Raw genomic sequence first — 27879 nt, 5'->3', positions numbered from 1 at the left:
TGACAAATCCAATAACCATGGAAACAGTTAATTTGAAAGTTCTACTACAGAATCCATTATATGCAACATATTACAACATTCACAGCAATGAAAAAGGTAAAATGAACTTGAGAAGGGCGTCTCTACGCATACTGAACATTCATTTATGGCCCCCATACCCCAATGTTTTTGCAGATAATCCCATATATCCTTTACCAGTTCGAGGAACCTCTGTTCCAGGGCTTTGTACTCTGTGGAACTCTTGTTGAAGAGATCCTCAGAGAACATCATGTTGGTCACCCTCAGGCTGAAGAACACCATCAGATCCTTGCCAGGGCTTTTCGCCATGGCGATGCTGCCCACGTCTGATCCGTGGGCGATGCTGGAGTACCCGCTGCTGTCCCCGTCCATGTGACTCGTTCCGTCATACACGTTGAAGGTGAGGTCAATTTCCGACATGGGTGAGTCTGGTGCGTAGTCTCCAACCGCTTGGATTGAAGTGCCGACTTCTAGTTCGTATGTGTCGTGAGCTGGGGAAGGGGGTGCTAGCGCCATGCTAACATCTCCTTCTTCAATGCTAACATCTGACTCTTCTGCTGCCTCAGGCAGGTTTTCTGTGGGTCTGAATGTGGGCTGGAAGAATGGAGGTAGGATTATTGGGGCAATTTCAGGTGTCTCAGAGATTTCAATGTCACCATGTGGTGCTATTTCTGTGGTGGCTGGATGGTGTGTGGCTTCCTCCTCTTCTGGTACAGAGTCAGATATACGAGAGAAGGGAGATTCCTTCTCGGGGGATAAGATGCTATGAGACTCTATGACTTCCGGGGCTGCTGTACCTGCAGCCACAACAAAGATTTGATCTTCAGCAAGGTCCTCCTCTGAGATGTCAAGGCCTGGGAGTAGTGTGGCCAATGGCCCTGCGACCTCCGCCCCCTGTTCCTCCAAGATCTCCTCCTCTCCATCTTCATCTTCAGGATCGGGCACCAAGAGTAAAGGTCTGTCGGTGAAGGCTTCGATCTCTGGTGGTTCAGAGGTGATCATATCGAAGATGGACTCCTTGACTGTGAACAGCTCCATGTCTATGAAGGTAGGTGACTCAATAGAACCATGGGTCTCAGCTGCTGGCCCTTCCAACACCAGGGCCTCAGTGGTGTAAAACTGAGGATAGGGATAATCAGTGACTGGTGCTATGATGGTGAATGGTTCGCTTGGGTAATAATCGGCATAAATCCCAGAGGCCTCCAGCGTCTGTATGGAGAGCTCCACTGTCAGGGTCTCTGCGGTCCAGAACACAGGGACTTCAGCGGTGGTCGTGTAGTCAGGTCGGGTACTAATGTCTTGGGTCACAGGCAGCCTGTCCAAGAAAGGCCATTGTGGCTCTTCTTCAACTGGGGCAGATTCTGGATGGGACTCAAAAGGACCCATATCCTCTGGAGATTCAGTCAGGACAGATTCGGTGATCTCTTCCCCCTTCTCCTCATCCTTCTTCTCTTCCTCCTTTGGTTCCTCTTCTGGATCTGGAAAATGCACCTCCCCCACCACAGAATCCTCCTCCTCCTCCTCTATGTAGTCTGTCTCCTCAGTTGTCACGGGAAACCATGGGAGGACGTCAGCCCCTTGGTCATCCCCAGAGAAGCCGGAGCCAGAGCCAACATCCAAATCTGGGTTTACTCTGGGAGGTGCCGGGACCGGGGCCTCTGTGGTCTGTGGTTGTGAAGGGGAGGAGGTAGAGGAGCCTCCAGCACCGACCACACCATCCCCACCGGGAGTATCAGAGTCTTGCTGAGTGTTGCTGAGAAGAAATCCCTCTTCTTCAATATTTCCATTATCTAGAAAAACAGGAAAACACATGCTTTGTTACTGGAACACGGAATCTCCCTTCTCTTCAGTGAAGGGAAACAGAGTGAAAACAGAATAGAGGACAATCCATGATATTAACAATGGATAAATGGTTTCAAAACTCTATTAAATCAGATTTGAATGTGTTTTTTTGTGTTGTGTGTTACTGTGTGGTTGACAGTATACAAGGTGATGTGAATGTGGTCTCGTGATTTAGGAAGTAGAAACAGGAGTGCTCACTCTCTGCAGGGACAGCCGTGGTGCTGGGTGGCAAGGTGGTTGCATCCAGAACAAACACATCATTTTCACTGGCCACAACGCTCCCGGAGCCTTTCAAAGGGTCCACAGGAAACAGGAAATCATCCTTCTTCAGGAAGATGTCGCTGACATCCAAGTCTTGGCCAGGAGCATCTGGTGGTTTCTCAGCAGCCAGAACATTGTCCTGACACACCAGGAAGAAAAGACAAAGGTCGATAAAAGTGCACTGACATTATTCTTACATTCTACTAACGTTAGAGAAATGTACGTCTAGTAACTCACACTTAAATGAACGTCCGTGTGTATTGTTGTCTACCTGTAGCCCAAAGGGGAGGTTGGCAGACATAGAAAATGCCAACAATATACCTAGATTAGGCTGGCTAGAGGAAAGATAATCCTAAATCCTCTATCTATACGGGAATTGCCCAGACGATACACCTGGGCTGGCCATGCCCCAAGGATGGACACAAGCAACTACAGAAGTACATAGACTTACAACTACATAGACTTACATAAACCTACACCACCCATGCATACATAAATGCAAAAATACCTACATTTCCCCATGCACAGATCAAAAAGCACATGCATAGGATGACAGATATGATCACGTATACATTCAACAGCCCTTATAGAAGTCAAAGTGGAGGGAAAAAAACAATCCTCAACATCTTCAATGAATTACAGTGGAAATTCATCCTTCTATCCAGACTAACTTCAGTGGAAAGAAATTGCACTGGCACGCAGAAGATACATTTGGACACAAAAGCCGGCCCTCTGTGCCTCCCTAGCTGCAGCTGCAGATTAGTTGTGTTTTTCTCTCTCACAAGGTTGAGTTGTAACAGAGTGTTTCCCCCTCACAAGGTTGAGTTGTAACAGAGTGTTTCCCCCTCACAAGGTTGAGTTGAAACAGAGTGTTTCCCCCTCACAAGGTTGAGTTGTAGCAGTGTTTCTCTCTCACAAGGTTGAGTTGTAACAGAGTGTTTCCCCCTCACAAGGTTGAGTTGTAGCAGTGTTTCTCTCTCACAAGGTTGAGTTGTAGCAGAGTGTTTCCCTCTCACAAGGTTGTGTTGTAGCAGAGTGTTTCTCTCTCACAAGGTTGTGTTGTAGCAGAGTGTTTCCCCCTCACAAGGTTGAGTTGTAGCAGAGTGTTTCCCCCTCACAAGGTTGAGTTGTAGCAGAGTGTTTCTCTCTCACAAGGTTGAGTTGTAGCAGAGTGTTTCTCTCTCACAAGGTTGAGTTGTAGCAGAGTGTTTCCCCCTCACAAGGTTGAGTTGTAGCAGAGTGTTTCCCTCTCACAAGGTTGAGTTGTAGCAGAGTGTTTCTCTCTCACAAGGTTGAGTTGTAGCAGAGTGTTTCTCTTTCACAAGGTTGAGTTGTAGCAGTGTTTCTCTCTCACAAGGTTGAGTTGTAGCAGAGTGTTTCTCTCTCACAAGGTTGAGTTGTAACAGTGTTTCCCTCTCACAAGGTTGAGTTGTAGCAGAGTGTTTCTCTCTCACAGGGTTGAGTTGTAGCAGAGTGTTTCCCTCTCACAAGGTTGAGTTGTAGCAGAGTGTTTCCCTCTCACAAGGTTGAGTTGTAGCAGAGTGTTTCTCTCTCACAAGGTTGAGTTGTAGCAGTGTTTCCCCCTCACAAGGTTGAGTTGTAGCAGTGTTTCTCTCTCACAAGGTTGAGTTGTAGCAGAGTGTTTCTCTCTCACAAGGTTGAGTTGTAGCAGTGTTTCTCTCTCACAAGGTTGAGTTGTAGCAGAGTGTTTCTCTCTCACAAGGTTGAGTTGTAGCAGAGTGTTTCTCTCTCACAAGGTTGAGTTGTAGCAGAGTGTTTCTCTCTCACAAGGTTGAGTTGCAGCAGAGTGTTTCTCTCTCACAAGGTTGAGTTGTAGCAGTGTTTACCCCTCACAAGGTTGAGTTGTAACAGAGTGTTTCTCTCTCACAAGGTTGAGTTGTAGCAGAGTGTTTCTCTCTCACAAGGTTGAGTTGTAGCAGTGTTTCCCCCTCACAAGGTTGAGTTGTAGCAGTGTTTCTCTCTCACAAGGTTGAGTTGTAGCAGTGTTTCTCTCTCACAAGGTTGAGTTGTAGCAGTGTTTCTCTCTCACAAGGTTGAGTTGTAGCAGAGTGTTTCTCTCTCACAAGGTTGAGTTGTAGCAGAGTGTTTCTCTCTCACAAGGTTGAGTTGTAGCAGAGTGTTTCTCTCTCACAAGGTTGAGTTGTAGCAGTGTTTCTCTCTCACAAGGTTGAGTTGTAGCAGAGTGTTTCTCTCTCACAAGGTTGAGTTGTAGCAGTGTTTCTCTCTCACAAGGTTGAGTTGTAGCAGAGTGTTTCTCTCTCACAAGGTTGTGTTGTAGCAGAGTGTTTCCCTCTCACAAGGTTGAGTTGTAGCAGAGTGTTTCCCTCTCACAAGGTTGAGTTGTAGCAGAGTGTTTCTCTCTCACAAGGTTGAGTTGTAGCAGAGTGTTTCTCTCTCACAAGGTTGAGTTGTAGCAGAGTGTTTCTCTCTTACAAGGTTGAGTTGTAGCAGAGTGTTTCTCTCTCACAAGGTTGAGTTGTAGCAGAGTGTTTCTCTCTCACAAGGTTGAGTTGTAGCAGAGTGTTTCTCTCTCACAAGGTTGAGTTGTAGCAGTGTTTCTCTCTCACAAGGTTGAGTTGTAGCAGAGTGTTTCTCTCTCACAAGGTTGTGTTGTAGCAGAGTGTTTCCCTCTCACAAGGTTGAGTTGTAGCAGAGTGTTTCCCTCTCACAAGGTTGAGTTGTAGCAGAGTGTTTCCCCCTCACAAGGTTGAGTTGTAACAGAGTGTTTCCCCCTCACAAGGTTGAGTTGTAGCAGTGTTTCTCTCTCACAAGGTTGAGTTGTAACAGAGTGTTTCCCCCTCACAAGGTTGAGTTGTAGCAGTGTTTCTCTCTCACAAGGTTGAGTTGTAGCAGAGTGTTTCCCTCTCACAAGGTTGTGTTGTAGCAGAGTGTTTCTCTCTCACAAGGTTGTGTTGTAGCAGAGTGTTTCCCCCTCACAAGGTTGAGTTGTAGCAGAGTGTTTCCCCCTCACAAGGTTGAGTTGTAGCAGAGTGTTTCTCTCTCACAAGGTTGAGTTGTAGCAGAGTGTTTCTCTCTCACAAGGTTGAGTTGTAGCAGAGTGTTTCCCCCTCACAAGGTTGAGTTGTAGCAGAGTGTTTCCCTCTCACAAGGTTGAGTTGTAGCAGAGTGTTTCTCTCTCACAAGGTTGAGTTGTAGCAGAGTGTTTCTCTCTCACAAGGTTGAGTTGTAGCAGAGTGTTTCTCTCTCACAAGGTTGAGTTGTAGCAGTGTTTCTCTCTCACAAGGTTGAGTTGTAGCAGAGTGTTTCTCTCTCACAAGGTTGAGTTGTAGCAGTGTTTCTCTCTCACAAGGTTGAGTTGTAGCAGAGTGTTTCTCTCTCACAAGGTTGTGTTGTAGCAGAGTGTTTCCCTCTCACAAGGTTGAGTTGTAGCAGAGTGTTTCCCTCTCACAAGGTTGAGTTGTAGCAGAGTGTTTCTCTCTCACAAGGTTGAGTTGTAGCAGAGTGTTTCTCTCTCACAAGGTTGAGTTGTAGCAGAGTGTTTCTCTCTTACAAGGTTGAGTTGTAGCAGAGTGTTTCTCTCTCACAAGGTTGAGTTGTAGCAGAGTGTTTCTCTCTCACAAGGTTGAGTTGTAGCAGAGTGTTTCTCTCTCACAAGGTTGAGTTGTAGCAGTGTTTCTCTCTCACAAGGTTGAGTTGTAGCAGAGTGTTTCTCTCTCACAAGGTTGTGTTGTAGCAGAGTGTTTCCCTCTCACAAGGTTGAGTTGTAGCAGAGTGTTTCCCTCTCACAAGGTTGAGTTGTAGCAGAGTGTTTCCCCCTCACAAGGTTGAGTTGTAACAGAGTGTTTCCCCCTCACAAGGTTGAGTTGTAGCAGTGTTTCTCTCTCACAAGGTTGAGTTGTAACAGAGTGTTTCCCCCTCACAAGGTTGAGTTGTAGCAGTGTTTCTCTCTCACAAGGTTGAGTTGTAGCAGAGTGTTTCCCTCTCACAAGGTTGTGTTGTAGCAGAGTGTTTCTCTCTCACAAGGTTGTGTTGTAGCAGAGTGTTTCCCCCTCACAAGGTTGAGTTGTAGCAGAGTGTTTCCCCCTCACAAGGTTGAGTTGTAGCAGAGTGTTTCTCTCTCACAAGGTTGAGTTGTAGCAGAGTGTTTCTCTCTCACAAGGTTGAGTTGTAGCAGAGTGTTTCCCCCTCACAAGGTTGAGTTGTAGCAGAGTGTTTCCCTCTCACAAGGTTGAGTTGTAGCAGAGTGTTTCTCTCTCACAAGGTTGAGTTGTAGCAGAGTGTTTCTCTTTCACAAGGTTGAGTTGTAGCAGTGTTTCTCTCTCACAAGGTTGAGTTGTAGCAGAGTGTTTCTCTCTCACAAGGTTGAGTTGTAACAGTGTTTCCCTCTCACAAGGTTGAGTTGTAGCAGAGTGTTTCTCTCTCACAGGGTTGAGTTGTAGCAGAGTGTTTCCCTCTCACAAGGTTGAGCTGTAGCAGAGTGTTTCCCTCTCACAAGGTTGAGTTGTAGCAGAGTGTTTCTCTCTCACAAGGTTGAGTTGTAGCAGTGTTTCCCCCTCACAAGGTTGAGTTGTAGCAGTGTTTATCTCTCACAAGGTTGAGTTGTAGCAGAGTGTTTCTCTCTCACAAGGTTGAGTTGTAGCAGTGTTTCTCTCTCACAAGGTTGAGTTGTAGCAGAGTGTTTCTCTCTCACAAGGTTGAGTTGTAGCAGAGTGTTTCTCTCTCACAAGGTTGAGTTGTAGCAGAGTGTTTCTCTCTCACAAGGTTGAGTTGCAGCAGAGTGTTTCTCTCTCACAAGGTTGAGTTGTAGCAGTGTTTACCCCTCACAAGGTTGAGTTGTAACAGAGTGTTTCTCTCTCACAAGGTTGAGTTGTAGCAGAGTGTTTCTCTCTCACAAGGTTGAGTTGTAGCAGTGTTTCCCCCTCACAAGGTTGAGTTGTAGCAGTGTTTCTCTCTCACAAGGTTGAGTTGTAGCAGTGTTTCTCTCTCACAAGGTTGAGTTGTAGCAGTGTTTCTCTCTCACAAGGTTGAGTTGTAGCAGAGTGTTTCTCTCTCACAAGGTTGAGTTGTAGCAGAGTGTTTCTCTCTCACAAGGTTGAGTTGTAGCAGAGTGTTTCTCTCTCACAAGGTTGAGTTGTAGCAGTGTTTCTCTCTCACAAGGTTGAGTTGTAGCAGAGTGTTTCTCTCTCACAAGGTTGAGTTGTAGCAGTGTTTCTCTCTCACAAGGTTGAGTTGTAGCAGAGTGTTTCTCTCTCACAAGGTTGTGTTGTAGCAGAGTGTTTCCCTCTCACAAGGTTGAGTTGTAGCAGAGTGTTTCCCTCTCACAAGGTTGAGTTGTAGCAGAGTGTTTCTCTCTCACAAGGTTGAGTTGTAGCAGAGTGTTTCTCTCTCACAAGGTTGAGTTGTAGCAGAGTGTTTCTCTCTTACAAGGTTGAGTTGTAGCAGAGTGTTTCTCTCTCACAAGGTTGTGTTGTAGCAGAGTGTTTCCCTCTCACAAGGTTGAGTTGTAGCAGAGTGTTTCCCTCTCACAAGGTTGAGTTGTAGCAGTGTTTCCCCCTCACAAGGTTGAGTTGTAACAGAGTGTTTCTCTCTCACAAGGTTGAGTTGTAGCAGAGTGTTTCTCTCTCACAAGGTTGAGTTGTAGCAGAGTGTTTCTCTCTCACAAGGTTGAGTTGTAGCAGTGTTTCCCCCTCACAAGGTTGAGTTGTAGCAGAGTGTTTCTCTCTCACAAGGTTGAGTTGTAGCAGTGTTTCCCCCTCACAAGGTTGAGTTGTAGCAGTGTTTCTCTCTCACAAGGTTGAGTTGTAGCAGAGTGTTTCTCTCTCACAAGGTTGAGTTGTAGCAGTGTTTCCCCCTCACAAGGTTGAGTTGTAGCAGTGTTTCTCTCTCACAAGGTTGAGTTGTAGCAGTGTTTCTCTCTCACAAGGTTGAGTTGTAGCAGAGTGTTTCTCTCTCACAAGGTTGAGTTGTAGCAGAGTGTTTCCCCCTCACAAGGTTGAGTTGTAGCAGAGTGTTTCCCCCTCACAATGTTGAGTTGTAGCAGAGTGTTTCTCCCTCACAAGGTTGAGTTGTAGCAGAGTGTTTCTCTCTCACAAGGTTGAGTTGTAGCAGAGTGTTTCTCTCTCACAAGGTTGAGTTGTAGCAGAGTGTTTCTCTCTCACAAGGTTGAGTTGTAGCAGAGTGTTTCTCTCTCACAAGGTTGAGTTGTAGCAGTGTGTTTCTCTCTCACAAGGTTGAGTTGTAGCAGAGTGTTTCTCTCTCACAAGGTTGAGTTGTAGCAGAGTGTTTCTCTCTCACAAGGTTGAGTTGTAGCAGTGTTTCTCTCTCACAAGGTTGAGTTGTAGCAGAGTGTTTCCCCCTCACAAGGTTGAGTTGTAGCAGAGTGTTTCTCTCTCACAAGGTTGAGTTGTAGCAGAGTGTTTCCCTCTCACAAGGTTGAGTTGTAGCAGAGTGTTTCCCTCTCACAAGGTTGAGTTGTAGCAGTGTTTCCCCCTCACAAGGTTGAGTTGTAGCAGTGTTTCCCCCTCACAAGGTTGAGTTGTAGCAGAGTGTTTCCCTCTCACAAGGTTGTGTTGTAGCAGTGTTTCCCTCTCACAGGGTTGAGTTGTAACAGATACAGATGTAGCCCTTGATATGTGTGCTTCACAAAGTAAATATTCAGAAACACAAAATACCTCACGATAAACTAAATCTGAGTGAAATTCACATATACATCCCAGCAACGGATGCCCTATATGAATGAATGCAACAACACGGGCCTTTTAACCTCAACATATGTTCTGTATTAGTATGTCCTGCTCAAGGGACAGAGAAACACACACACACACACACACACACACTTCATCTTCCACAATGAAAATGGGCTTCCTGCAAACAGCCATGTGACTCAGAGAGACCGTCAAACCAGGTTGTGTTCACACAAATGAGCTGAGCGTCATTGTCTTTCACCACAGGATAAACAAAAAGTTGTGTTATGCCCTAAGGACAACAATAAAGTTCTGTTTGGTCAAAGTGGACCCATTTAATAACGAATGGACTTCAGATGTGCTTATCTTTAACTACCAGTAACTGCCTTGTGCCTGTGTTAGACCCTAGGAAGCTTGCCATTACCTGAGAGAATGAGAGAGAACACATGGTAGTCAAGACAAATTGGACAACGCCATTCAGCCAAAACAAGATTCTAAATCAGCTTAATAAAGGGATGAGAAAAAATAGGAAAAAATTGCGGGAGTAAATTCTGAGATTATTAAGTTTGTTCCCAGTCAAATGTGTCTTTCTAATTACAGTGCCGTCTATGAGAAAAGCGAATCATTCGGCGTAATAAATTCATGTCATATTTCCACTCAAACCAGATTTCTTTCTATATTTCTTAGTGATTGAACACAACTGTTTGCTTAATATGGCATGCTGACTTGCGTCTTGAGAATAGTTTTGTGGAAAATGGACTTGACTATTTTTACAGACTTTTACTGAACTGAGACAGCTGGGTATGAATTCCATTTTCCAAAGCAACTTTAGCAACAAATGACTTTCATTGCAATCATTTTAGTGTAGCCTACACAACAACACACATTGAACTAGCAATGTCATCAACTACATATTCAGTTGACTATATTGTTAAAAGGATGCAATACACAATGTTCCTCAGGACAATGTGGAGCAGTGAACTGACACTCACTCACCATCATGTCATTGGACTCTTCTGGTTTGGTGGTGGGTCTCCCTCCCAGAAACAAGTTATCAACTGGAAAATAAAACAGTCGTACACAAATAAACTGGAGAACACTTTTACCTTTTCACACAAATCCCAGGTCTAAACCCTTATTTAGCAGTGGTCGCCAACCCTGTTCCTGGAGGACTGATCTCTGAGAAAGCTTTTGTTTCAGCACTAACACACTTAATTGTACTAGATCAACTAATCCTCAATACTATTATTAGTCTGGTTAGGTGTGTTAGTTCTGGGCTGGAATAAAAGCTTTCTCATAATGTAGCTCTCTAGGACCAGAGTTCATGACCACCTGTTGTACAGTTTAGCCGGTCTGTAGACCTACAGTGCCTTGCGAAAGTATTCGGCCCCCTTGAACTTTGCGACCTTTTGCCACATTTCAGGCTTCAAACATAAAGATATAAAACTGTATTTTTTTGTGAAGAATCAACAACAAGTGGAACACAATCATGAAGTGGAACGACATTTATTGGATATTTCAAACTTTTTTAACAAATCAAAAACTGAAAAATTGGGCGTGCAAAATTATTCAGCCCCCTTAAGTTAATACTTTGTAGCGCCACCTTTTGCTGCGATTACAGCTGTAAGTCGCTTGGGGTATGTCTCTATCAGTTTTGCACATCGAGAGACTGAAATTTTTTCCCATTCCTCCTTGCAAAACAGCTTGAGCTCAGTGAGGTTGGATGGAGAGCATTTGTGAACAGCAGTTTTCAGTTCTTTCCACAGATTCTCGATTGGATTCAGGTCTGGACTTTGACTTGGCCATTCTAACACCTGGATATGTTTATTTTTGAACCATTCCATTGTAGATTTTGCTTTATGTTTTGGATCATTGTCTTGTTGGAAGACAAATCTCCGTCCCAGTCTCAGGTCTTTTGCAGACTCCATCAGGTTTTCTTCCAGAATGGTCCTGTATTTGGCTCCATCCATCTTCCCATCAATTTTAACCATCTTCCCTGTACCTACTGAAGAAAAGCAGGCCCAAACCATGATGCTGCCACCACCATGTTTGACAGTGGGGATGGTGTGTTCAGGGTGATGAGCTGTGTTGCTTTTACGCCAAACATAACGTTTTGCATTGTTGCCAAAAAGTTCAATTTTGGTTTCATCTGACCAGAGCACCTTCTTCCACATGTGTGGTGTGTCTCCCAGGTGGCTTGTGGCAAACTTTAAACGACACTTTTTATGGATATCTTTAAGAAATGGCTTTCTTCTTGCCACTCTTCCATAAAGGCCAGATTTGTGCAATATACGACTGATTGTTGTCCTATGGACAGAGTCTCCCACCTCAGCTGTAGATCTCTGCAGTTCATCCAGAGTGATCATGGGCCTCTTGGCTGCATCTCTGATCAGTCTTCTCCTTGTATGAGCTGAAAGTTTAGAGGGACGTCCAGATCTTGGTAGATTTGCAGTGGTCTGATACTCCTTCCATTTCAATATTATCGCTTGCGCAGTGCTCCTTGGGATGTTTAAAGCTTGGGATTTTTTTTTGTATCCAAATCCGGCATTAAACTTCTTCACAACAGTATCTCGGACCTGCCTGGTGTGTTCCTTGTTCTTCATGATGCTCTCTGCGCTTTTAACGGACCTCTGAGACTATCACAGTGCAGGTGCATTTATACGGAGACTTGATTACACACAGGTGGATTGTATTTATCATCATTAGTCATTTAGGTCAACATTGGATCATTCAGAGATCCTCACTGAACCTCTGGAGAGAGTTTGCTGCACTGAAAGTAAAGGGGCTGAATAATTTTGCACGCCCAATTTTTCAGTTTTTGATTTGTTAAAAAAGTTTGAAATATCCAATAAATGTCGTTCCACTTCATGATTGTGTCCCACTTGTTGTTGATTCTTCACAAAAAAAATACAGTTTTATATCTTTATGTTTGAAGCCTGAAATGTGGCAAAAGGTCGCAAAGTTCAAGGCGGCCAAATACTTTCGCAAGGCAGTGTACCTCGCTCTAGCTGCAGTGAGTCAGGGTCTACATCCAGAGTGGTGTTGCTCATGAAGTTCTCCTTGTGCAGGGCTTCAGTGATGTAGTTTCGGAAGTCTGTTATGGTGTAGACCACAGTGGGGCGTTCAACGGCGTCACGGTAAGACTTCTCCACCACGTTGGACTGGAGGTCGATGTAGTCCATGGTCTCGTTACTGATGCCTGCCCCGTCCACTTCCAGAGTCACTGCGTAGTGGACTACCACAGACAAGATACCCCTAGAGGAGCAATATTCATTTGATAGAGAGAGAGAGACATATTGAGGAACAGAGAGACACATTGAGGAACAGAGAGACACATTGAGGGACAGAGAGACAAATCGAGTAACAGAGAGACACATTGAGGAACAGAGAGAGACAAATTGAGGAACAGAGAGACATATTGAGGAACAGAGACACACATTGAGGAACAGAGAGAGACACATTGAGTAACAGAGAGACATACTGAGGAACAGAGAGACATATTGAGGAACAGAGACACACATTGAGGAACAGAGAGAGACACATTGAGTAACAGAGAGACACATTGAGGAACAGAGAGACACATTGAGGAACAGAGAGACACATTGAGGAACAGAGAGACACATTGAGGAACAGAGAGACACATTGAGGAACAGAGACATATTGAGGAACAGAGAGAGAGAGACATTGAGGAACAGAGAGACATATTGAGGAACAGAGAGACATATTGAGGAACAGAGAGAGACACATTGAGTAACAGAGAGACACATTGAGGAACAGAGAGACACATTGAGGAACAGAGAGACACATTAAGGAACAGAGAGACATATTGAGGAACAGAGAGACACATTGAGGAACAGAGAGATACATTGAGGAACAGAGAGAGACACATTGAGGAACAGAGAGACACATTGAGGAACAGAGAGACATATTGATTGAGGGACAGAGAGACATATTGATTGAGGAACAGAGAGATACATTGAGGAACAGAGAGAGACAGAGGTCCTAGCTTAATTATTACAGAGGTCCTAGCCTAAAGAGGTCCTAGCTTAATTATTACAGAGGTCCTAGCTTAAAGAGGTCCTAGCTTAATTATTACAGAGGTCCTAGCTTAAAGAGGTCCTAGTTTAGGCACAGTGCAGTCAAAAACGTGATTTTCCTGTGTTTTATAGATATTTCCACACAATGAGGTTGGAACTTTACTGTGAAATTGTGAAAACTATGATAATCCCCTTTAAGTAAAAGAGCTGTTTAAAAAGACAGCCTGAAATTTCTGTCTGTTTTGGTGGTATGGAGCTTATACCTTTTCATCACCATGCGGTCAGTTATTTAATACAACAATTAGAAAGAGAGTTTCAAACCTCTCTGCCAATACCAGCTACTTTTCAGTTTTCCCCTCCTAACACAGACCACTCCCAGACAGTCCGAGGGAAATTCTCGCTTGAGAAAGTGTTCATTGCTAAGAAGATATTTCTGTTTCTTTTTGACTATTTTAACTGAAAACAATGACAGTAAGATACTTAATTGTTACCCAGAAATGATTTGATATTGAGATAAAAATGGCTGCATTGGACCTTTAAAGTGGTCCCAGCTTGGAGAAGCTATATCCTAATCTAGATACTGTGATCCTGGTCAGTTTATGACCATCTTCCCTTTCCCCCCCCAGACAGCCCAATTCTCCTTCAGCTCTAATACCCTGGCAGCTTCGTTTAAAGGTTGCATGCTAACAGGGATTTATATGACCTGCAGAACAAACTGTGAAGAGCCGAAGGTGGTTTAAAGGCCTCACTGTGCTCGCAACGTTTAGTTTTCCACGATGCCAGTTTGTAGGGGAAACCAGTGAGGGGCTAAACCCGTGGGGGAATCTGGCCTGGAGCCTCCGTACTGGTTGACAGTCAGGAGAAAAGTGATCTTGTCATAAATCTCTGCCTTTAATCTCATCATCATGACTGGCAGGGGGCCAGCGGGGTGAGCAATGGGGCTTACCCCACTTAGGGGGTGATTGACCATTGCAAGGCCATTAACTGTAAACTGGAGCATTGCAGAACTCGTGTAATATAAAGACGCCAACTAACAGAAAACACATAGAAGTCCAATGTGACATGTAGCCAAAAGGAATCACACGTTTTAGCTTCGTTTTTTGTGCTTTTCGTGTCTGCAATGGTGCCGATGCACTGAGCTATAATGATTGACAGGCATTGGAAGTATGCTTGTAATGCTGGTAAACATAGTGTGGAACAACTGATCTGAAGACTGTGGCAAGTAAGCAGAAAACATCTAACCATGCAGTAGGTACGGTAAAGGCTTGGTTCTTTGGCTCAGCCAGACACAGATGCACATGCATATCCCATTAGTAGATATACATGTGAGATAGACTCAGTGGGATTTGGGTTAGCTCAACTGTGCAGTCATGATGGTTGAACTGGGAGTGATAGCATTGCAATGAGATGGATTTATCACGCTCCAGTGCACTTTCACACAGGTATCTAGCCTGTTATTACAGCACTCTCTAGGACGTCATCAACTGTAATGTGCGTGTCAGTGGTCGTTGTCATGGATTTAGGAGCCATAAATCCTGACATGTGAATCCATTAACAGTAACCAGGTTTCCAGCCATCCTTTTTATGTAAAGTAAAGTACACGTTGGATAAAAAATGTCACGACAGGCCTGATGGGAACAGCAAATCTGTCGGTAAATCTGTCGACAAAACAAATCCGCTAGACAAGGTGGGAGTTAATTATGCGAGATATGGCGGTGGAAACGCCTCTATGTGCATACATTGATAAATATTGAGGGTCTTATTCTGGTGACATGATGATCGATGCTTGGCTGGCTGCCATTTGACAAATAAAAATGATTATCCATAACAATAACTGATGTGATCTTCCTGTCTGGGTTGGCGCTCCCCCTTGGGTTGTGCCGTGGCGGAGATCTTTGTGGGCTATACTCGGCCTTGTCTCAGGATGGTAAGTTGGTGGTTGAAGATATCCCTCTAGTGGTGTGGGGGCTGTGCTTTGGCAAAGTGGGTGGGGTTATGTCCTTCCTATTTGGCCCTGTCCGGGGGTATCATCGGATGGGGCCACAGTGTCACAGGACTACCTGGCATGATGACTCCTTGCTGTCTCCAGTCCACCTGGCTGTGCTGCTGATCCAGTTTCAACTGTACTACCTGCGGCTATGGAATCCTGACCTGTTCACCGGACGTGCTACCTGTCCCAGACCTATTATTTGACCATGCTGGTCATTTATGAACATTTGAACATCTTGGCCATGTTCTGTTATAATCTTCACCCGGCACAGCGAAAAGAGGACTGGCCACCCCTCATAGCCTGGTTCCTCTCTAGGTTTCTTTCTAGGTTTTGGCCTTTCTAGGGAGTTTTTCCTAGCCACCGTGCTTCTACACCTGCATTGCTTGCTGTTTGGGGTTTTATGCTGGGTTTCTGTTCAGCACTTTGAGATATCAGCTGATGAACGAAGTGCTATATAAATACATTTGATTTGATTTGATTAAAGTAGCCTGCTGTATATGCTATCTGTTGGCTAGCGTGCATATGCCAAAGTCATAGGGGGCACATTCACTACATAATGCTACATTTGTGGTGAAAAAAACATCATTAGAGTTGTGAGGGAAACCCATTTATCTTGGATGTATTATTCAGTACATGGGAATTTAACTGCAAAAGTTATTTCCATGTGCACTACATCATCACGCACACCGTTTTATCCGCAACAAGCATGTGGTTTTTATGCAGATTTTAGAATATTCACATGAACATCTGTAGCCAATTGGATGTAAACCTTGTGAGACAGTTATTTGGGTCAGAAGAAAGAAAACATGCTTACCTTTGGAGGTCCTTCTGAGGCCTGGACACATTTGGAAAAGACAAAGAAATATTAGAACTTGATATTGAAATAGCATATTGCCTGTTCAATTAAATATGATGCTTTATAGGTAGTGGATCAATGGATTTATAGCTGTTAATGACGCTTACCTGAATTCAACTACAAAGACCTTCTTGAATCCTGGTAACCTTTCAAACGCATCTTCAATCTAGATGAGAACGATGAAAAGAAAACACACTTAGTTAATTACCACGTCAAGTTGGAGTTTTTCTCAGGAGAATGAAAAAGATCCACCCTGTTCGCCAGACATGCCTGCGTCTACACCAGTACTGTGAATCCTTTACGCCACCAGTTAGCGATATCATTCTCAGTCCAGGACCACATAGTATGATCAGTTATTGCAGTATAGACAAAAATCAAGTCAGTCCCCTTTCCAAGTCTGTGTAGTGGCTGTCTGTGTGCTAAAGCTGTCCTCTAGGATCTGTGCCACCTCGCTTCTTTCCCCTCTTGGCCAGGAGCAGTAAGGCTCTGTCCTGTTGTTTACTTATTCATCCTCTCTGTATGTCTGCATCTCAAATGGCACCCTATTCCCTATTTAGTGCACTACTTTTGACCCGAGCCCCATGGGGCTCTGATCAGGCCCTGGTCAAAAGCACTGCACTATATTGGGAAATAGGAGGCCATTTGGGACACGTCTATAACTAATGGCCTCTGCTCTGACAAACTCTGGCTCTGCCGGAGAAAAGGACAAAATGTGAGGTGGCAACATCCGGCGATGGGAATACACCGTCCGTCACTGTGGGTTCCCAGCAGAGGACATGTTTCCAGAGCTGTCACACTGACTGGTGGACCTCTGATTTTTCCAGGCAGATTTCTTCCTGTTCTTCAGTGAATACAGTATATAGCTGGCAAGCCCGGACAACCAGTACAACATTTGAAAGCTGTTTACAGTAAATAGATACAGTAGAATATATATCGATATCTTTCAACCTCTTCCGAACTTTCTGTTTCTACTCTGTACACGCAAGAGTTAATCATGTAAAATACACTGTCCAAAACATTAGGAACACCTGCTTTCCATGACAGATGGATCCCATATTGATGTCACCTGTTAAATCCACTTCAGACAGTGTAGATGAAGGGGAGAAGACGGGTTAAAGAAGGATTTTTAAGCCCAGAGACAATTGAGACATGGAGTGGGTATTTGTGCCATTCAGAAGGTGAATGCGCAAGACAAATGATTTGAGTGTCTTTGAACGGGGTATGATAGCAGGTGCCAGGCACACCGGTTTGAGTGTTTCAAAAACTGCAACGCAACAGTTTCCAGTGTGTATCTAGAATTGTCCATCACCCAAAGGACATCCAGCCAACTTGACACAACCGGAAAGTATTGGAGTCAACATGGGCCAGCATCCCTGTGGAACGCTTTCGACACCTTGGAGAGTCCATGCCCTGGCGAATTGAGGCTGTTCTGAGGGCAAACGGAGGTGCAACTCAATATTAGGAAGGTGTTCCTAATGTTTTGTACACTCAGTGTACATCCTGTATGTGAAAAGAAGGAAACAAAAACAAAAGCGGGTGTCAAAAAGGACGGGACCAAACAATTGTTTTTACCAAGAGCCTGCATGGGGACAGCAGTATACCAACTCTACTGTACCTTATGGGTGAAATGTTTGGCCACGCGTTGGTAGTAGAAGCTAGAGGGGTCTCTCAGGGCGTCGTTGTAGTTCTCTCCCTTCAGCTGGATGCTGAGTTCTACCACCTGCTCCTTCATGGGTGTGGACGGCCTCGCCATGATGTCCTCGATCTCATTGCCCAGCTAAACACAGGACACAAAAACAGATCACATCATTACAATATCACCTCACTCTCATTCATTTCAGTAGACAGGGTCTTTAATCTATAGCTGATGCACCTCTCTTATTGTGTGTTTAAGAAGGCTTCTATCCTTTATGAAGTAACAATTTGATTATTGATTCTGTATTTCATTGATTGCAATAATAATAACCTCGTCATTTCCTTACCGTGTTTTCCACCTCTGTTATGATATCTTGGATCCCTAGGAAGTCATCATTTGTTTCTTCTGTGACCCTATAACGATCACCGTTATTGTTCTCCTCTGCATCCTTATAACGATCGCCATTATTGTTCTCCTCTGTGTCCGTCAAAATTCCAGTTTCAGTGGTAACCTCATGAGTAATCTCCACAGCAGCCTCCTGTGTCGCCTCTGGAGTGGACTCACCTGCAGCCTCTGTGGTTATCTCCGCTGCAGCTTCTGAAGGCTCTAGAATGATCTCTTCGGAAGCCTCTTCTGTAGTTTCAGTAATTGTCTTTTTGGAAGCCTCTTCTGTAGCTTCTGGAATGATCTTGTCTACTGCCTCAGATGGGACCTCTTCTGAAGCCTCTGGAGTTTCCTCCTCTGAAGGTTCTGGAATTTCCTCCTCTGAAGTTTCTGGAATTTCCTCCTCTGAAGGTTCTGGAATTTCCTCCTCTGAAGGTTCTGGTGTTATCTCTTCTGGAGTCACTGAAACTATTTCTTCTACAGTTTCTGTTGAGTCCTCTTCAGCAGCTTCCAGAGTTATCTCTACAGTATCTGGGGGGATTTCTTCTACAGCCTCTGGAGTGTCTTCCACTGCAGTCTCCAAAAGGACCTCTTCTGCTTCCTCAGGAACTTCTTCAGTAGACTCTGGAGTTACCTCTATCTCCACCTCGGGATTGTCCTCTACTGCAGTTTCTTCTGTAATCTCCTCAGCCTCTGGAGGTTCCTCCACTACATATTCTGGAGATACCTCTACTTCCACCTCAGGAGTGACCTCCAAAGTGGCTTCTGAGGTGACCTCCACCATAACTTCCTTCATCTCTACTTCAGCCTCAGGAGTGACTTCAGCCTTTATTGTTGCTTCTTCAGTGGTCCCTGTTACATCCTCTGGAATGGCCTTTACTGAAGTTTCTGGAGTGACTTCTTCCTCAGGACCAATTTCTATTACCACTTCATTAGTAGTAGTGGCTACAGTATCCTCTAGTACACTCTCTGGAGTGATCTCCTCCATAGCCTCGAGTATCAAATGCGTTGTGGCGACTGAGATAACTTCCTCTAAAATCTCAGGGGTCTCATCTTCAGTGTCTTCTGGGGCAACATTTACTGTAGCCTCTGAGGTGGTCTCCATGGGGAGCTCCTGAACATCTCCATCTGAACCCTCTGAAGGGATTTCCATGGCAGCTTCAGGCACTGAAGTGTCCCCTGGAGAAACTTCTGGAGTTAATTCTGCTGCATCCTCTGGAATATCCTCATCTGTAGTATCTTCTGACGTTGCCTTGGTAGCAATGTCTGAAGTGGTCTCCAAAGTGACGTTTTCTTCTACCGCAGCTTCTGTGATCTCCTCATCTGTGGTATCTGAAGTGACCTCTATGGCAGCCTCTTTAATCTTCTCATCTATGGTGTCTGAAGTTGTTTCTGTGGCACCCTCTGTGATCTCCTTGTCTATGGTTTCTGATGTGATTTCTGTGGCACCCTCTGTGATCTCCTTGTCTATGGTTTCTGATGTGATTTCTGTGGCACCCTCTGTGATCTCCTTGTCTATGGTATCTGATGTGATTTCTGTAGCGCCCTCTGTGATCTCCTTGTCTATGGTATCTGATGTGATTTCTATAGCACCCTCTGTGATCTCCTTGTCTATGATATCTGAAGTGATTTCTGTAGTACCCTCTGTGGTCTCCTTGTCTATTGTATCTGAAGTGATTTCTGTGGCACCCTCTGTGATCTCCTTGTCTATGGTATCTGAAGTGATTTCTGTGGCACCCTCTGTGATCTCCTTGTCTATGGTATCTGAAGTGATTTCTGTGGCAGCCTCCGAAGGCGCTTCAGAAGGGGTTTCAGAAATGGCCTCCAAAGAAGTTTCTGGAATAAATGTTATTTCAGGTTCTGGGATATCCTTGTCTATGGACCCAACAGGCATATCGATAGCAGCTTCTGAAGGGACCTCTGCAGGGATCTCAATGGCAGCTTCTGGTGGGACCTCTGCAGCGGCCTCTTCTGCCTCCTCCACTGTATTGTGTGTGGTATCTGAGATAACTTCCTCATCCATTTTCCCAATTACCTCATTAATGGGCTTGTGGATGACAGTGACAATAGATTCAGATGTGATCTCCACAGTGTCATCTGAGGTAGCATCGGATGATTCCTCAGCAGCAGCCATATTAACCTCATCACTAGTCTCAGCAATGACTTCAACTGCTTTTTCGGAGTTGACGTCAAAGGCAGCTTTGGTAGTGGCGTCCTCTCCTATCTCCTGTATTGTCTCGTCGGTCTCTGAGGTGACGTCGATGTCAGCATCTTCAGTCACAGAGTCAGTAGTTTCTGGCGGGACCATCTCTGTGACCTCCTCAACTGGCTCTGCAGTAATGACAGGAATGATGTCAACATCTCCTCGCAAGGTTGGGAAGGTGTCTGGCTGTATGACAATGACTTCATTATCTACAGAAGAAAACAAGAAGGGACCCAGAAACAAAGAATATAAAAGTATGAATAAAAAGAGGGTGTATTATACGTGACACAGAATACAATTATATAAGAAAACATTCTACATGACATCAATGAATTGCTACTGAACATGTCTGGCACTGAAATTGAAAAGTAGTGTGCTCCGACAAGCGGTTCAGACAATCTCTTAGGAAAGTCTAGCGGTCCCTCTATCCATTGTCCATTGACAACGTGGTGTGTCATTAAGAAGGATTAAAGGCCTATTCTGGGAGCAACGCGTGTCTTGATCAGGCTACAGTAGTCCTATGCAGCACCCACAATAACCTCAAGACAGTACTACACTACAGACAGGGGCTAATAGTCTAGCTATACTGTCACTGATCAACAGATGGCATAAAAGACAGATGAATTTTGCCCAGACACTGAATTGAGGTTAAGAGGTCAACCTTTTTGGGTGGTGGCCAATTCTGGTGGAGTTGCCGCGGTTGGACTGTGTGAAAGAGAGACAATCAATCAGTAACTTCAACATGTTGGACTGTGTGAAAGAGAGACAATCAATCAGTAACTTCAACATGTTGGACTGTGTGAAAGAGAGACAATCAATCAGTAACTTCCACATGTGATACAAAAGATTCTAGGTTGTAAAGCTCCCACTTTACAATAAGTACCCCTCATACCTGTGTAATAAAATGGCAGTTACGCAGGAATGTACAGCGTCATTACAATAATTACATGGTACTTCAAACTGGTATACCTGTTCAAATGGCTTTCATGCTATTGTGATGTCATTTGCAAATCTTTAACATTTTGTAAATCAAAACCAGGTATTACATGTTGTTACACTGTAGCCCTGTACGTAACTACCAGGTATTACACTGTAGCCCTGTATGGAACTACCAGGTATTACACTGTAGCCCTGTATGTAACTACCAGGTATTACATGTTGTTACACTGTAGCCCTGTATGTAACTACCAGGTATTACACTGTAGCCCTGTATGGAACTACCAGGTATTACATGTTGTTACACTGTAGCCCTGTATGTAATGACCAGGTATTACATGTTGTTACACTGTAGCCCTGTATGTAATGACCAGGTATTACATGTTGTTACACTGTAGCCCTGTATGTAACTACCAGGTATTACACTGTAGCCCTGTATGTAACTACCAGGTATTACACTGTAGCCCTGTATGTAACTACCAGGTATTACATGTTGTTACACTGTAGCCCTGTAGTAGTTCCATACAGTAGTTGTTTGTAGTAGTTGTATGAATCTGGTTGAAGCGAGGGGGGAAAGGTTGAGCAGGCTGCAGAGCTGTGTGGTGCACGGAGGCTGCCGTGACGGCACATTTACATGTTACATTTTCATCATTTAGCAGACTCTTATCCAGAGCGACTTATATACATTTTCATACTTTTTTTTTTACTAGTCCTCATAGGAATCGAACCCACAACCCTGGTGTTACAAGCGCCATGCTCTACCAACTGAGCTACACGGGACTGCATCACTGTTATGGATAGCATACAACACAGCAGTGTTTCTATAGAGCTGTGTGGGCACCAAGACAGCAGGCTTTAGTGTTGGGAACAGGCCTACCTGCACACTTTGTATCCTGAGCTTGTGGGCTCGCTGACGTGGATGGGACGGGGATGAGGAGAACATGGAAGTGGTGTAAATACAATGTGGTTGATGAGGGGTTGAGGTTGAGTAACGTGTGTGACGTTCAGCGGGATGCAACGTTCGTACAGAATGTCTGCTCTAAGTGACCTGAACGTTCTGTAACGTTGCAACCTGCTAAACGTGACCCAGGCATGTACTTACAGTGGGGAGAACAAGTATTTGATACACTGCCGATTTTGCAGGTTTTCCTACTTACAAAGCATGCAGAGGTCTGTAATTTTTATCATAGGCACACTTCAACTGTGAGAGACGGTATCTAACACAAAAAATCCAGAAAATGACATTGTATGATTTTTAAGTAATTCATTTGTACAGTGCCTTGCGAAAGTATTCGGCCCCCTTGAACTTTTCGACCTTTTGCCACATTTCAGGCTTCAAACATAAAGATATAAAACTGTATTTTTTTGTGAAGAATCAACAACAAGTGGGACACAATCATGAAGTGGAACGACATTTATTGGATATTTCAAACTTTTTTAACAAATCAAAAACTGAAAAATTGGGCGTGCACAATTATTCAGCCCCCTTAAGTTAATACTTTGTAGCGCCACCTTTTGCTGCGATTACAGCTGTAAGTCGCTTGGGGTATGTCTCTATCAGTTTTGCACATCGAGAGACTGACATTTTTTCCCATTCCTCCTTGCAAAACAGCTCGAGCTCAGTGAGGTTGGATGGAGAGCATTTGTGAACAGCAGTTTTCAGTTCTTTCCACAGATTCTCGATTGGATTCAGGTCTGGACTTTGACTTGGCCATTCTAACACCTGGATATGTTTATTTTTGAACCATTCCATTGTAGATTTTGCTTTATGTTTTGGATCATTGTCTTGTTGGAAGACAAATCTCCGTCCCAGTCTCAGGTCTTTTGCAGACTCCATCAGGTTTTCTTCAAGAATGGTCCTGTATTTGGCTCCATCCATCTTCCCATCAATTTTAACCATCTTCCCTGTCCCTGCTGAAGAAAAGCAGGCCCAAACCATGATGCTGCCACCACCATGTTTGACAGTGGGGATGGTGGGGTCAGGGTGATGAGCTGTGTTGCTTTTACGCCAAACATAACGTTTTGCATTGTTGCCAAAAAGTTCAATTTTGGTTTCATCTGACCAGAGCACCTTCTTCCACATGTTTGGTGTGTCTCCCAGGTGGCTTGTGGCAAACTTTAAACGACACTTTTTATGGATATCTTTAAGAAATGGCTTTCTTCTTGCCACTCTTCCATAAAGGCCAGATTTGTGCAATATACGACTGATTGTTGTCCTATGGACAGAGTCTCCCACCTCAGCTGTAGATCTCTGCAGTTCATCCAGAGTGATCATGGGCCTCTTGGCTGCATCTCTGATCAGTCTTCTCCTTGTATGAGCTGAAAGTTTAGAGGGACGGCCAGGTCTTGGTAAATTTGCAGTGGTCTGATACTCCTTCCATTTCAATATTATCGCTTGCACAGTGCTCCTTGGGATGTTTTAAGCTTGGTCAATCTTTTTGTATCCAAATCCGGCTTTAAACATTTTCACAACAGTATCTCGGACCTGCCTGGTGTGTTCCTTGTTCTTCATGATGCTCTCTGCGCTTTTGACGGACCTCTGAGACTATCACAGTGCAGGTGCATTTATACGGAGCCTTGATTACACACAGGTGGATTGTATTTATCATCATTAGTCATTTAGGTCAACATTGGATCATTCAGAGATCCTCACTGAACTTCTGGAGAGAGTTTGCTGCACTGAAAGTAAAGGGGCTGAATAATTTTGCACGCCCAATTTTTCAGTTTTTGATTTGTTAAAAAAGTTTGAAATATCCAATAAATGTCGTTCCACTTCATGATTGTGTCCCACTTGTTGTTGATTCTTCACAAAAAAATACAGTTTTATATCTTTATGTTTGAAGCCTGAAATGTGGCAAAAGGTCGCAAAGTTCAAGGGGGCCGAATACTTTCGCAAGGCAATGTATTTTATTGCATGACATAAGTATTTGATACATCAGAAAAGCAGAACTTAATATTTGGTACAGAAACCTTTGTTTGCAATTACAGAGATCATACGTTTCCTGTAGTTCTGGACCAGGTTTGCACACACTGCAGCTGGGATTTTGGCTCACTCCTCCATACAGACCTTCTACAGATCCTTCAGGTTTCAGGGCTGTCGCTGGACAATACGGACTTTCAGCCCCCTCCAAAGATGTTCTACTGGATTCAGGTCTGGAGACTGGCTAGGCCACTCCAGGACTTTGAGATGCTTCTTACGGAGCCACTCCTTAGTTGCCCTGGCTGTGTGTTTCGGGTCGTTGTCATGCTGGAAGACCCAGCCACGACCCATCTTCAATGCTCTTACTGAGGGAAGGAGGTTGTTGGCCAAGATCTCGTGATACATGGCCCCATCCATCCTCCCCTCAATACGGTGCAGTCGTCCTGTCCCCTTTGCAGAAAAGCATCCCCAAAGAATGATGCAAACTTCAGACGGGCATGGACATGCGCTGGCTTGAGCAGGGGGACCTTGTGTGCACTGCAGGATTTTAATATATGACGGCGTAGTGTGTTACTAATGGTTTTCTTTGAGACTGTGGTGTCAGCTCTCTTCAGGTCATTGATCAGGTCCTGCCGTGTAGTTCTGGGCTGATCCCTCACCTTCCTCATGATCATTGATGCCCCACGAGGTGAGATCTTGCATGGAGCCTTCGTGGACTTGGAGCCCTCGTGAACTTCTTCCATTTTCGAATAATTGCGCCAACAGTTGTTGCCTTCTCACCAAGCTGCTTGCCTATTGTCCTGTAGCCCATCCCAGCCTTGTGCAGGTCTACAATTTTATCCCTGATGTCCTTACACAGCTCTCTGGTCTTGGCCATTGTGGAGAGGTTGGAGTCTGTTTGATTGAGTGTGTGGACAGGTGTCTTTTATACAGGTAACGAGTTAAAACAGGTACAGTTAATACAGGTAATGAGTGGAGAACAGGGGGGCTTCTTAAAGAAAAATTAACAGGTCTGTGAGAGCTGGAATTCTTACTGGTTGGTAGGTGATCAAATACTTATGTCATGCAATAAAATGCTAATTAATTACTTAAAAATCATACAATGTGATTTTCTGGATTTTTCTTTTAGATTCCGTCTATCACAGTTGAAGTGTACCTATGATAAAAAATTACAGACCTCTACATGCTTTGTAAGTAGGAAAACCTGCAAAATCAACAGTGTATCAAATACTTGTTCTCCCCACTGTATTTTTCCTTGTGACAGAATGCAAGTGCTGGTATCTCACAGAGACATTGGAACGTTTGGAACTCACCTATTCGGAGCAGCAGTCATCACCACTCTCTGAAATAAAAACAGAATCCATTGATAAATAAAGCTCCTCAATCACATACCAATAAACTACACACACTTGGACACACACACACATCAATATCCATAATGTTTTACGTATCAAATTTTACAAAATTCTCACTCACAGCCCTAACAAGAGAGACGTGCTCCTCTGATCGGCTGAAGTTGCTGCCAATCTCCATCACGCTGACAGTTCCATCCTGACATAAGTTAACCCAGGCCTGGTACTCATCTCTCTCAGGTAGACGGTCCCAGAAGATCTTGAACGCCTCCCACACCGTCTCCTGACACACTGGGCAGCACACAGACACAGGACTGGGTCAGAGACTAGCTTTCACACCCAGAATTTTTTGTGTACTTCCTGATTGGACAGAATTGAAATGGAATTGACCCCAACCCTGATTGACACAGAGACATGTGACACAGAGGTCACACTCGGTGACACAGATGGATGTAGAAGAAGACCCGCTTTACGTATATGAATATTCAATCTAGATTTAAATAACACTGTGTAGTACAAGAACATGGAAACCAAAACAAACATTGACATTTAGCTGACATTTAGCCAGCGATCCTGACAGGAAAAATCTCTCCAATGGACAGCTATGAAAAATGAAGGCAATCAGGGAAATGTGAGGTCATTTTTTGATCCATACACACATATACTCCCAGGTTCCAGACAGCATCACCATTTCACCACCACTGCTGACATTGAAATTACTTCTCAGCTCAAGACATGTGGTTTTCACAATGTACCAGTACCTCTGCTTTGGAACAAAAAAAGCTGGCAAAAAACATTAACCCCCTTTCTTTTTCTCTCAATCTGCGGCCACGTCTGTAGGCTACATTTCAGGTTTGGAGGCTGAGGACAACCAGAAAGGCCTTGGTAGAGGAGCTAGCGGGAGCAGGCCTGAGGGCTCTCATATTTTCCTGGCAGCATGGCTCATCTGATCAATGTCTAGAGGACTACTATTTCGGTAGCGAGGCAGGGTTCAGACCGAGGACTGGGGCTTTCTCTCTAAGCTTCCCCAGGTGGAGCACCACGTGTTCGGGTTGAACTGACAGAAGGGCACCCTGGTGCAAGGCTGTCTGGTGCCAGGCTCTCTGCCTGGCCTCACCTGAAATTTGGCCCTTACCCGTATCAATCAGTCTGTACCAAAATGAGGTTGGACGTTTGACCTTAAACGTGGAGCGTTTCTCAGCCTCCATGACTGACTACCATAACTATAGCCCTTGAATCATGATAGATTAGTTACTGTCGTTGATTGACTTCTAGTAATTTCCCTTGAGTTCCAACAAGGTTCTGAACCATTGTTCCAAACAAAAGACTGATAGAGAATGGTAACACCGGGCTGTATTTCAACAGCTGAAGTCATGCACGTGGATGACCATAGGGCTTTAATAAAGAGGCTGGAAAAGTACTGGTTACTGCATGGTTCATGTTGGAGGTGATTAAAGAGCATGCATTTACATGACAAACATCTATTTATCTTCCCCACCTGTCCATTCCCAATTAAATATAAGATCATCACAGAAAGTTGTACTCATGTTGATGGTATATAATGGTTGTGTTATTTCAATAAAAGCATATTAAATCCGTAATAAGTCATAGACGGCCATATGATAAAAGGAGTGAGATTAGCCTTCAGTCACATACACTCTTAGAAAAAAAGGCGCTATCTAGAAGCTAAAAGGGTTCTTCGGCTCTCCCCATAGGAGAACCTTTTGAGGAACCCTTCTTGGTTCCAGGTAGACCCCTTTTGTTTCCGGGTAGAACCCTTTTGGGTTCCACGTAAAACCGTTTCCACAGAGGGTTCTACATGGAACACAAAAGGGTTTTACCTGGAACCAAAAGGGTTATTCTATGGGGACAGCCGAAGAACCCTTTTGAAAACCTTTTGCATAAGAGTGCATGCACCACAGGAATTCAATTCATCTGGCTGAACAACAAAGATTGTAGATGAATAGACTCCAGGTCATAATGAATCCCCAGGGCCCATGAGATACAGTAGTGAAAAAGCTTACCTCGCTGGTGAAAGTACTTCAGATGGTTTTCTATCGCTTGGTCTACAGTCTCTTGAGAACAAAGCTTCACTCCACTGGGAAAAAGAATATTCCGCTTTCGTCTAGAAATAGCACCCTTTCCTTTGTATGTCTTGTGGGTCAAGGCCTCCAGACCTTCATCTGACTCCAGTTGTCTTGAAATCCCAGAGGGGTCTTGAGATTTCAAGTGTTTCACTACCAAACCTCTATCCATAGCAACCCCATGCGAAGCATCTGTAAAAGTACATGAGACAGTTATACATGTGACCAGAAGTCAAACAGTCATCATTAAATCCTCTACTGTACCTACCCGTGTCAAAGCATCCTGTCAGAAGGATGGCAGACACAACCCAAAAAACACAGTTCCTCGTTAGCCCCGGCATTTCTCAAAGAGCCAAGATCCAAGATGCAGCCCCAGTCTAGAGTAAATCTTCTCAATCCTTCTCAGTTCATCAACAATAGGGTTTTGTTTACTGTCCATCCACTTGAAAGCATTGTGTAAAAATAGGGCAATTCCTCTGGTTAGTCCTCGTGGGCTAGGCTATCCCCCCAGTGTAACGGGATGTGGTTACAGTGCTGAAGACAGCTCCCCAGCCTTACTCAGGTAAGCAGATGGGACTTTGGCAGGAGATTTCTTTCTGCTTCCTAATCCTATTTGATAAGCTTTAGTGGTGCCTCTGCAAGACTTTAGTCTAACCGTGCATGGTTGTTTAACTTGTAAATAATCTGTGTTGGCC

General features: G+C 44.3%; 2 protein-coding genes across 2 annotated transcripts in view; both read right to left on the bottom strand.

The window, feature by feature from the left end:
• Window positions 1–20582, bottom strand: part of LOC110527195 (interphotoreceptor matrix proteoglycan 2) — a 34604-nt gene extending 14022 nt beyond the window's left edge. The window contains exons 1-9 of the mRNA XM_036982499.1: window positions 20554–20582; window positions 17652–20101; window positions 17285–17446; window positions 15777–15835; window positions 15628–15648; window positions 11785–12041; window positions 9783–9844; window positions 2059–2260; window positions 196–1808 (exon numbers count right to left, since the gene is read on the bottom strand). Coding sequence (XP_036838394.1) covers window positions 196–1808; window positions 2059–2260; window positions 9783–9844; window positions 11785–12041; window positions 15628–15648; window positions 15777–15835; window positions 17285–17446; window positions 17652–19997 — 4722 coding nt within the window. The 5' untranslated portion in view covers window positions 19998–20101; window positions 20554–20582. The remainder of the gene's footprint in view (window positions 1–195; window positions 1809–2058; window positions 2261–9782; window positions 9845–11784; window positions 12042–15627; window positions 15649–15776; window positions 15836–17284; window positions 17447–17651; window positions 20102–20553) is intronic.
• A 4404-nt stretch (window positions 20583–24986) lies between these two features.
• LOC110528725 (interphotoreceptor matrix proteoglycan 2-like) lies at window positions 24987–27371 on the bottom strand. The gene is made up of 3 exons (XM_021610859.2): window positions 27125–27371; window positions 25225–25391; window positions 24987–25090 (listed from the first exon to the last, which is right to left on the bottom strand). Exons 1-3 carry the CDS (start codon window positions 27354–27356, stop codon window positions 25058–25060), a joined length of 432 nt encoding a protein of 143 aa, XP_021466534.2. The 5' UTR covers window positions 27357–27371; the 3' UTR covers window positions 24987–25057.
• Between the last annotated feature and the right edge of the window lie 508 nt (window positions 27372–27879).

Source organism: Oncorhynchus mykiss, chromosome 7, assembly GCF_013265735.2.
Source record: "Oncorhynchus mykiss isolate Arlee chromosome 7, USDA_OmykA_1.1, whole genome shotgun sequence".
In the NCBI taxonomy this organism is placed as follows: domain Eukaryota; kingdom Metazoa; phylum Chordata; class Actinopteri; order Salmoniformes; family Salmonidae; genus Oncorhynchus; species Oncorhynchus mykiss.
This window is presented reverse-complemented; position numbering and strand designations above follow the sequence as displayed.